General features: G+C 42.0%; 1 protein-coding gene across 7 annotated transcripts in view; it reads right to left on the bottom strand.

The window, feature by feature from the left end:
- Positions 1-861: 861 nt before the first annotated feature.
- The window catches only part of ENPP2 (ectonucleotide pyrophosphatase/phosphodiesterase 2), a 75,005-nt gene continuing 64,129 nt past the window's right edge, over positions 862-11,737 (bottom strand). For 3 of the 7 annotated variants that reach the window (XM_054058765.1, XM_054058763.1, XM_054058760.1), the window contains exons 23-25: positions 10,206-10,338; positions 9,423-9,579; positions 867-3,381 (exon numbers count right to left, since the gene is read on the bottom strand). In XM_054058765.1, coding sequence (XP_053914740.1) covers positions 3,211-3,381; positions 9,423-9,579; positions 10,206-10,338 — 461 coding nt within the window. In that variant the 3' untranslated portion in view covers positions 867-3,210. Of the gene's footprint in view, positions 3,382-9,422; positions 9,580-10,205; positions 10,339-11,737 lie in introns of all 7 variants that reach the window. The other 4 variants (XM_054058766.1, XM_054058762.1, XM_054058761.1 and 1 more) reach the window with 4 other exon arrangements.

Raw genomic sequence — 11,737 nt, 5'->3', positions numbered from 1 at the left:
ATTGAGTATTTTGACTTTCAGTATAATTTTGCCATCCTAACCACGCTGTTAGTCAGGTTGCTTGACCTGCTTTCACTGCTTATCTATTATGGATTTTGCTCTCCTATGTGGTTGTGAAAAAAGGGTTAAAAAAGTAACAGTTTTCTGCAACAGGGATATTCCCCTTGCATAACTACCTCTGCAGGGCTTTTCCCAGAGCAAAAAGACATTGTTAGGTTTTCAGGGCACCTACAGCTTTTGTTGCCTTGACAATAGCTCAACAGAACTGCCTCTAACTCATTAAACACACCTCAGAATTTACATCCAATTGCAAACAGTAATTACTGAAACCCTCAAAACTGGTGTTTGCTCAACAGAAAAAGCCATCACTTGTTCTCCTCAATGGACCTCTTGCAGAAGCCAGAGCAATATCAAGAAAAGGAAATATGCCACAAAAACAAGTGGTATTTCATATTTTCAAAATGGTCTGACAGGAATGGAAAGCAGAGGGGTTCCTTCCTACACGCAGCCTTAAGCTAACATTAGCCCTGATGAATACCAAAGGGAAATCACAAGTTTCCTTAAAAACGTCTCTGCAGGGCTCATGTTGCTTAGAGGGATTTACAAGGCTTTATCTTTGCACTGGAGTTCTTGTCTTGATAAGGCATCTTTCAACAGGAAAAAAAAAAACCCTATGCAATTCACAGAAGTCACCACAAACTTTGTCCAGCACAGCTACTTCTGCCAGCATAGTAAAATGAAGCAGCAACACCATACAAGAGCAAAGGGCTGAAGAGAAATAAGCAGAACAGAAGTAAATTACTAGTATTTATTCTCACAGTAAGCAACTGAGTTAAAAAAAGAAATCACATTTCTCTACACATTAATCATTATTCGTTAGTGAAACTCAGATAGAGTTAAACCATATCTCCCAGTAATCATCACTAACTGCATTTCAAAAGCAAACGTCTCTGAACACGAGAAGAGTAGCATCTTTCAGATCTTAAATGTTCCTTTAGTATAGAAGTCACTTTGGAAGAAAATTATAATTACATCATTTGTTAGATTTAATTAAACAAACAAGCAAAGCAACAGATGAAGGTCAAAACAAAACAGTAGTGGTGGTCTGTAGTCTAGCTTATGAAAAATCACATTATATCATTGCTAAAGTTGGTGTTGGAAGAATTAGGTCTTAACTGAAAGCTGTTTTAAATCCAGAGGAAATTGTGTCACATATAAACCCAAAGTTTATCATGGCAGAAAGCCTTGCCAAAAGCTTACAGAAAAAAAAAAATTTTGTGCTACCAGACAACCACAAGAGACAATTTTTAGTTGCAACCATAGGATGTTTCCCAGAGCTTTGTGCACTTATTATAATTTCCATCCTAACATTTTGGGGGGATTTTAAAGCATTCAAGTTTTGTACTCATCAAATTTAAACAGAATTTGGGACCTAGAATTACACATTTATTTACTGGTCGCAAGATCTTTATGATCAATGTTAACATGATTAATTCTGGTTTACTATTTTGTCTCATATGGATGCTACAGGGATGCAAGTTGCTACAACTGTGCCAAATTAACTTTACTTAGGAGACCCGGCTGCTAGTCTGTGCACATGGCCGAGATGCTTTCCAGCTCTTCCCGTTTCCCTCCAACATTTGCAACCCTCAAAGAGAAAACAAACACAAACCACTTTGGTAAAGAGAGGGAAATCTATAACCCCAAACCATGGTTTCATAAAACTCATTATGCCACTAGTGGATTCAGCCTCATGACGCATTCTAAACAATAACCTTTCACATCATCTAACCGCACTAACATGCTCCATACGCTATACCATCTACAAAAACCATTCCAGACAAATTAGGCCATTATGGTTTAGTGGTGGACTTGGCAGTGTTAGTTTTATGGCTGGACTTGATGACCTTAAAGGTCTTTCTAACCTAAATGATCCTGTGATTATCTAGATACTAGTACACAACAGTGTCTCTTCCATCAGCTTAGGACTGTGCTATCAGTGTCACTCACAGGGGCTTGCCAGGATTACGAGACTGTGACTGCACAGAAGCGGCCAACAAAGACTTGACCAGGTAGGTGATGGCTGAAATTATGTGCGCTGAATGAGGTTCACAGTCCCAGAAGTTCCATATTGCAAAGAGACCAAGGGGTTTTCTCTGAGAACAAGGGCCAGCATTAGGCCTCAGACTTAGATTAGATTAGGGGAAAACTCTCCAAATTCTGGCCATGAGAACAAGATCATGAAAACCAGATTTTCTCCTCTCAGGTAAATGCCCACTGCTGGGTGTTTAGCAATGTCACCTTCATCAACGCCTGCTTTACCTCAGCTTTCCTCAAAGTGAAAGCAAAAGATGATGGAACAGGTATCCTAGAAACCAGACCAGAGCTGTGGTTGTGGTGAAGGGATGTGATGCAGCCTGAGTGCTGATAGTGGATGTTGTCCACCTCACATCCTCCTCCCAGCTCCAGAGCAGGGCCAAGTGGCCTCAAGCATAGGGAACCCCCTGTTAGCTTATGACACCAACCAACCTCCTTTCCCAGCTCTGCCCCATGGCAAAAGCTAACCAGTAATGGCTACCGTGGGTGTCTCTGTGGTCCTACTGCTGAGTACCAGGGCAGGGAACTTGGGCTCCTGGCAGCCCTCTTACCAGCAAACCTAAGCTGTTGAGAAGGGCTCTGCCCAGTGAATAAGAGAGATCTGACAGCACTCAGCTGCTCCCAAGACCCTCTGAATGTCCCTGTGAAAAGAAGTCAAAACACATTAAAAAAAACTGAATGTGTGGTTTATTATATTTAAGATGCTATTTGTCTATAGGGTTTAAATATGTCTGTCACATAGTTAAGAGTAAATGAATGTAATTTTACATGTTCAGTATTTTGATACACAGTACAGGACTACAAGTGTAGTAAAGGAGCACGGGAAATTAATATTTCCTTGATGCATGTATCAAATCCTGCAGCACCACTTGAAAGCTCGGAGTAAGGAGTCAAGCTGCAGCATTACAAGCGCTACTAAATAAACCAAGAGACATACCTATGTTAAACATTAGAGAAACAAAACAAACGAGACAAGGGTTTATTACTTAAGATTTGATACAGGATTAAAATACTAATATTTTTAATGTCCTGGTTTCAAATTAATAAATATAAAAACAATATAAAAATATACACCAGTTGATAAAAGTTGATGCACTGAGTAAGGTTAGAATGCTAAATTTCACTTTCAAACGTATGCAGGTATGTCTTTAAGGAGAGGATTTCTGTGTAGCTGCGACTGGTCTTGCGGAAGAAGTCCAAGCTTGTGAGCTGTTCAATGTCACGCACACGCGCAGTGTGCATCTTAAGAAGATCTTCAACCCACCTGGATTCATCTTCCAAGCTCTGAAATATGAAAACAATAGAAGTTTAATAACACGCCATCTCAAAAATCAGCTCTGAAAGCAAATGCAATTTCTCTAAACACTGGGCCCATTTGAAGAATCTGTACCCTATTCAAGAATGACCAAGGTAAACAAGGACCAAGCAAAAAGATTTGAAACTCAACATGCAAGAGGATTCCTCGAGTTTTATTTTGGGACCCATTTTAGGATGGGGTCAAGACAATGACCACAGTAATTTAGGAAACGCTGGCCCCATATTACAAATGTTTCAGAAGAACAGCCATATGCTTTTAGAAGATCCATTGGTCACTATTTTTTTTTTTATCTCACAAAAAGAGCTTCATACTAATCAACTGTTTATTACCGAAGCCCAGACTCTGGGCTGTTTAGCTTCAAACCCTGCCCCTACACATTATTCTCATCTGACAAGAATCTCATCTAACAAAATACTATTTTAATCTTTCCACTTTACAGTTTGGAGACTGTTACGATTCATTACACAGTTGGGCCTATAATTTATGTTGGTACTTGTAAAATCCAGGTTTTAGAGCACGCATATTATTCACTGTTAGAAAAGAACACTTTCACTAAGTATTTTCCAATATGAGAAAGAAACCAAACATCAGGAAGGTGATGCTGCCAGAGTGATCGGGGTCATGTTGCATCTTTCTTAGGGGACTGCTCCTGTGGCATGCCTTGTGCCAGCTCTAGCACTTTTTGGAGCCATCAGAAAGTCAACCCTGCAAAACACTGCAGTTACTGGCTGTTTGGGTGCATTAACCACATCAATGACATGTCCCATGAGCACTGCAGGAGCCCTGGGAACTGCACCACAGGGAGAAGACATGGGAAAACTACAGAGCAAACAGGACTTTTCCCCCTTTGGCCTCTCAAGCTGGAACTGCTGGAACTATTCCAGAGGAGGGCTAAAAGATGATCAGAGGGTTAGAGCACCTTCCATACGAGGACAGGCTGAGAGAGTTGGGGCCGTTCAGCCTGGAGAAGAGAAGTCTCAGAGGAGATTTTGTAGCAACCTTCAGTACCTGGAGAGGGGCTATTCATAAAGGCTTGTGGGGATAGGACCAGGGGGAATGGTTATAAACTGGAGAGGGGCAGATTTAGACTGGACATTAGGAAGAATTTCTTCACCATGAAAATGGTGAGGCACTGGCACAGGTTGCCCAGGGAGGTTGTGGATGCGCCATGCCTGGAGGGGTTCAAGGCCAGGTTGGATGGGGCCTTGGGCCGCCTGATTTAGGGGGACTTCCCTACCCATGGCAGGGGGGTTGGAACTAGGTGATCTTTAAGGTCCCTTCCAACCTTAACTATACTATGATACTATGAACCTCATGTGTCTCGGAAAACTTGCTGATAAAACACACAAAGGCCAAGAGGGTGAGCATGATCATTTACACAGAGAGGACACAAAGTACCAGACAGGTCATAGCTGGCTGTTCTAAAGCAGATGTCCATGACTCAGTCAGCACCCATCTGTTTTGAAGCTTTTCAGCTCCAAACTGACTTTCTGTAGCACTCAGTAACAACCTGAGGCTCAAAACGAGGTCTGGAACAGGAAAAGAAAGATATAAACTAAGAGGAAAAAGAAGAGAGCATACCCTCTTCACTCCCCTGTGCTAGTAATGTCTCCTGCTCAGCATTCAGCCTGGCAATGAAGTTGTTAGCCTTTAAACGGGCCTCAACAAGGTTGCAAATGCCATCACTGTCACATTTCTGTTGTGTTCAAGACTCCCACCTGAGCAGGAAACCTGCATTTTACAGAGCTCAGAGAGAAATCTCATTGCTACAAAGCTCGGTTTTTTGAATACAAGGAGGATTCCGAAGAGTTTGCAGAAGATCCGCAATATGAATAAATCACAAGACCATGAGTTTGGATTTAAACCAGGTCCAGCAAGACAGCATTTGCTTGAACCCACAGAATCACAGAAAGCAGGAGTTAGTAGAAGGGTCCTCTGGAGATCATCTAGTCCAACACCCGTACTAAAGGAGGTTCACCCACAGCAGGTTGCAGAAGAACGCATTCAGGCTGGTTTTGAATATCTCCAGAGAAGGAGACTCCACACAGTCTCTGGGCAGCCTGTTCTGGTGCTTTGTCACCCTCACAGCAAAGAGGTTTCTCTTCATGTTCAGGTGGAAATTCCTGTGTTCCAGTTTGTGCCCACCACCCCTTGTCCTGTTACTGGGCACCACTGAAAAGAGTCTGGCTCCATCCTCTTGATGCCTGCTTTATAAGCATTGACAATTCCCTCTCAGTCTTCCCTCCTCCAGGCTAAATAGACCCAGGTCTCAGCCTTTCCTCATAACAGAGATGCTCCAGTCCCCTAATCATCTTTGTAGCCCTCCACTGGACTCTCTCCAATAGTTCCTTGTCTTTCGTGAATTGGGAGCCCAGAACTGGACCCAGTACTCCAGATGCAGCCTCACTAGGGCAGAGAAGATCAGGAGAATAGTGTCCCTCGACCTGCTGGCCACATTCTTCTTAATGCACTCCAAGACATCACTGGCCTGCTTGGCCAGAAGGGCACATTGCTGGCTTGTGGTGAATTTACCGTCCTTCCGGAACTCCTAGATCCTTCTTCACAGAGCTGCCTTCCAGCCAGTCAACCCCTAACCTGTATTGGTGTGAGAGGGTATTCTCTCTGAGGTGCAGAACCCTACACTTCCCTTTGTTGAACTTCATTTGAAGTTCCTCTCTGCCCAAATTTTCAGCCTGTCTAGATCTCACTGAATGGCAGTACAGCCTTCCAGTGTATCAGGCTCTCCTCACAGCTTTGCGTCCAGGTAGTTGTTGAATACATTGAACAAGACTAGACTCAGTACTGACCCCTGGGGAACAGACTTCCAACTAGACTCTGCACTACCGATCACAACCTTCTGAGCTCTGGCATTCAGCCAGTTCTCAATCAACCTCACCGTCCACTCATCTAACCCACATTTCCTAAGCTTGTATACTACAATGCTGTGGGAGACAGAGTCAAAAGCCTCGCTAAAGTTGAGGTAGACAACATCCACTGCTCTCTCCTCTTCTACCCAGCCAGTCATGACATCATAATCAATCAACCGGGTTTAGTTTTTCCATTCCACAACTGGCCCATGAAACATCAGGTCCAGCAGCAAGGATTTTAAACACAGCAATCAGCTAACATGGCTTTATATTACTGCTGAACAATGAATGAAGTGTATACATTGAAAATGAGAGTTCTCTCTATCTGTGCTGCTTAGTCTCACCTCAATACCACAATGAGTCTTGTAAGAATAACAACTGCAAGCATGCAGGTAAATAGAAACAGGCAATCAATTAGGAGACTAACCTAAAATCCACCAGAAAAGATACCAGATATTCTGGACAAAAGAATCTCTCTGCATATCAAATTATTAGCTGGAAAGCTAAACACGATAAGAGTGTAAACAGGTCAGTGAAGGACTCTCTTAATGAAAGAGAAATCTAAAGGTTTTGCTGAAAGGGAAAATAGTGTCCTGGAGGAAGTTTCTACTAGGTTTCCTCAAGCTTTAGTCTTGGAAAGGACTCTCCGTAATGTTTCCTTACAAGCTTTTTGCACCAAGTTCATTAGTGTTCTAAACCAAAACAAAACAGAATAATTGGGACATCCCGTCAATGCAGAGGAAGACTGCAACAGCATACCGGAGGATGCAAATGAGAGTGTGCCTAGTGTAGTATGAAGCTGGGCTATCCACATTGACAGCAAAAATTTCTGCTAAGCTGGGAGCTTCTCCGGTGAAACAGCAGATAGAAGATAAGGACTTGGGTGTACTGGTTGTGCATGATTGTGAGCCACGATTAAAACACAATTATGGAAAAAGTAGATCTCAGACAGTATCAGAGGATTTGTGTCCACTGGAAAGAAAACAATTTTCATTTTTCATTTTGAGATCACAGCTGGAGTACTTTATCTCATCTATGTTCCAGGAAAATAAAACCAAACCCAGACTCGAACAGATGCTCGGGAAGGCTACTAAAATGCTCATCCACTCCTAGAAAAAGAGCAAAAAATATACTGGGTTTCCCAGGAATGGAGAGAAGTATGTCTTGAGAATCATCATAAATCATCACAAGGGCAAATCCCAAGGAAGCCCAGAGAAGGGCTATTTAAGCCCTAGAAAAATGTTGACACAAGAATAAATGGGTATAACCTCACCATGAATACACAGTTTGGAAATGGAACAAATTCAAATGAGAAGAGTAGTGGTGTTCTCCAGCAGCTGTGTGAGGAGGAAGAAAGTGAATGCAATGAGATCAGAGTGGGGCAAAAGCTAATATTTCTTCAGATCTTAAAAGAAAGCTGTGGAGGAGTTAAGGAAAAATCCTTATATTATCCCATATATTTCATCCACGAAGTACGTGAGGTTTTACACAATCACTTCTTTCAGCAAATCAGATGGAACACCATGTGCAAAAGTAAGACTGACACTGTACTTGAACGGCAAAGTTTTGCCTGACTGTATTTTCATTCAAGAGCTACATTTAAATATTTTTGAAGTGGTTCTCTGCTATGTAAAAAACAGAGACCAATATCTGCTAATGACCCTGCAATAGCACTGAAGTTCCTCCTGGAACTGTACATATACACGCTATAAATAGCATGACCTACAGAGAAAAGAAACCTTGGTTGGAATATAAGAAATCAAAGAGTAAATGAAGCCATTATTCTAAATAGGTCATAAAAACAATTTCAGAAGTTTAAGTGGACCATGACACACGATATAGGGAGGCAAAAAATTGACTTTATCATAAAATTGCATATGGGCAGAAATACAAGGACAGAGATACTAACAACTGCCAGATTAGTAGCTTCAAGGTTACGAACTGAATCTTGATTCAGAGGAAAGCACACTAGAGAAAAACTATAATGAAATACATTTAGGACTTTCTGAGACTTCTGGGGGGTAGACAACTCTGCCCCAAGCAGTTAAGAATCTAAATAAGGGGAAGCCAGACGTGTTCAAGAGAGAGGTATACAGCTCCAAAAGCATGGTTTTCAAAAAGAGAGACCTGAAAGCAGGCGATGTTTGATGAATGAGAAAGAGACAGTGTTCCAGGTGAATTGTGTACAGAGTTGGAATGACTATTTCTGCCTGTAGCTGGAATAGAATTCCTAACTTTTTGTGCCAATACAAAATTCATAACATTAATGCGTTCATTCAGGAAACGGTCTCCTGGCAGTCTATAGTGAAGTGTCTGTGTGCAGGAATCCGCACAGCTGTGTAATGGGAGAACAAGTTCAGGCGGAAGGACAAGTCTAAATACAGCTTCCTGGGAGGACTGCTGTCTTTGCAGAGTGCCAGACCCCAGGGGGACCTGACCACTCTCCTGCTACACGACCGGCTGCCGAGTGCGTGTCTTACTTTCTGCAGTGCTGACCAGACCAAAGCCTTTGTACTTCACCAAGATTCTTACACTATAGGATCTTGCATCCTAAACAAAGACAGAAAATGAACCTGGAGCCTGTCTGGTCATCTCTGTTAATAAGAATTCAAACTTTTCCCTTGAATCAAGACACATTCTAGAAACGGCAAGTGCTGGCACTCTAGCCTCGGCAGCTTTTAGCTGAGGGCTGCATCTACTCATGCTGTCTGGTGCACCTGGACTGACAGTACAGACAGACTATATTGTACCTGCATAGAGAAATAGATCTCAATAGAGACACCACGCTGGCTGCTGGCACAATACAACTACACACACAATCCAATCTTCCCCCAGTCTGCTCTGAAGTTACTCTGACAATGTCTGCCAAAATATAGAAACCTAAGGGTTATTTACTGCCAACCTACTGTATGTCATTTCTTCCTGATCACTTTATGTGTGTTTATAGTTCCATAACTTCTCTGGTGTGCTTTTGTATAATGAGTTGAATATCACACTTAACAGAGTCACTACTCTGTGCTTTCATTCAAGACATCAGTGAGCCTAATAGTAGGATTAGACATAGGGCCTAATAGTAATGGGGTTTCACATATCCCAGGGAAACACTTATCATAGGGCTACAGTAGTGCAGCAGAACTTACATTGCAGCTCTCATCATTGTCAGGCCGGTGGGGAAGGATGTATGAGAGAACGGAGAGCGGTCCATCACACTTGTCAGCTGGCTGAGTGAAATCCAAGCAGCTGGTTATGATGGCATAGTAATGAGTGGGAACAGGGATGGCACTGCCTTCCACAAATCTGGAGATATAAAGCAAACATGTATCCACAATGGATAAACTTGTTTGGAAGTAGGTTACACAAACCACACACTCTTTCCTCCCCCACATGTCACAACACACGTACATTGCTGAGATGTGTTTGATTCCTAAACACTATCTGAAAATGAGCACTCAATTAACTCATGTTTTGACACTGTACTCTAGAAATACCACATGCCAGTGCTGAAAGGCTTCCTCAGTTTACTGACAGACAGAAAGCATTACTGAATTAACAAATTACTTGAGTATCTAACTCAATAGCACTATTATAGTTTGCTCTGCTATCCAGCTGTCGTCTCTTAAGTTGTGTACAATTTTAGAAAAACAGAGATTACTTGAAACATAATTCGGCTTCATCTCAAGGATAAATGCATACGTAGTTTCAAAAGTTAAGGTGAACTGTTACCTACTAAATTGTCATTTTGTTATTTTAACCACTGTCCTACCTACAAAGGCATTCTGTCTTGATGGACAATAATTTCAGGAAGAGCTAGAAAATTATATCTCCTCCCCAAAAAATCAAATAATGTGCAGTTAATTAATTGTTTAAGATAAAGGCACCTCTAAGAGAAGCAACGACAAACCAATCCAAAGACAAACTCTTACTGTTTTATTTTGTCAGGTGTGTCATGTAAACCATCATAATCATAGTCAAAGATTGGTCCACTTATGACATTGACTCCATTTCGTTCAGTAGCATATCTTTTCACCAAAACCCTTTGGAAATAGTTCCATACCTCTGTGGGGGTGAGGGGATGGTGGGGAAAGGAAGAAAAAACCATAAAATTTGCATAAGTTAAACTATGTCAAGATTATAAACATTTTTGTCCCTGAAAATAAAAATCCAGGAGACATCATTCACATGATAGCAGGGGAAATCAAAGACTAAGCATTACAGATTTACTGCAGCTTCATTCAGTTCGGTCAATAAAGCCTATTCAGACTTCTTTGTTCTCTGTTGATCTTTTTCCCCCAAAAAAGCAATAAAGGAAATGCATGGTACCACTCCCAGCCTGGCATTACCATAGATGTTGCACAAAGAGCCTACTGTTATCTCACCAAGCAGTAGAAACAGTTATTCACACACTTATGTCCCCGTAAACACTTTCTTTCTTTCTTATCTAGTTACCCGGAATGGCACTATGTTTTTCTTTTAATATTACAAAGGAAACAGCACCATGACTAAAAGCAAACACCAAAGATTTTAAAACAAAGGGAAATACAACAGTCATAGTCTTGCGGTTATATCTTCCTTGAGTAAAATACGCTAACTTTTAAATTAGGTGCCATCAAGGATGAACAAATTACAGCACGGCATCTCATTACAGCAACTTTTGGGAAGAGCATGACACACTTCCACCCACCATGCCCTCCTAACTTTAACATATCAAGATGCTTGCAGAGACAGGAAACATGCTGGAAGCTCCACTTACATTACACTTTCCTTTTTTTTTTTTTCCTTTTCATTTTAACACTAACAGAAGTATACGTAAGTGAAACATCTCTGACTTCTTAAACTTTTCTCTCACCACCTCAGACTGTGAAGCCCATGGTTCCCCACCCTGACAGCAACACGAGCCTCAGCAAGTTCCCTGGTACTCCTTACCCTCACGCTACTCAGTGCCACATGAACTCCCTGCCTGGGCTCACACAGAGAGCATTGTCTATCAAGAACCTCAGCTGCAGTAACCACTTGGCCGAAAGTACACTCCTCTGGCTGCTCGTTCTTCCAATGCATCAACCTGAACAACAAAAATAGCCCAAAAATCAAAGCTTTCCCCCTCTCCAAGTATTCCAGTGAACCAGTTCATCACTTTGGTTCCCACTACAGCCACATAGACAGCAACACAAGTGTGGACTGGGAGGCCAGCCCAGAGGCATCATCTTGCAGCTCCTTAAGTCACACTCACTACAGAAAAGATAGATACAGAATTATTGGCTGGGTGGCTGGAATGGGACAGTGAATTAAAAACACAAAGCAGGGGAAGGGCCCCTGCAGCCAGCACTGCCCAAAAAGCCACCATAGTGTGGAACTGCCACCTTGTATTTTCCCTGTTGTGGATAAAGCTCCATATAATGAGCTTATAGTCAGCTCTCAGCATTGCAGCCTGCACACATGTAGTGGTTCATAATTACCC

This window comes from Cuculus canorus, chromosome 2 (genome assembly GCF_017976375.1).
Source record: "Cuculus canorus isolate bCucCan1 chromosome 2, bCucCan1.pri, whole genome shotgun sequence".
Taxonomy (NCBI): Eukaryota; Metazoa; Chordata; class Aves; order Cuculiformes; family Cuculidae; genus Cuculus; species Cuculus canorus.
The sequence above is the reverse complement of the archived record's forward strand: the minus strand, read 5'-3'. Positions and strand labels throughout refer to the sequence as shown.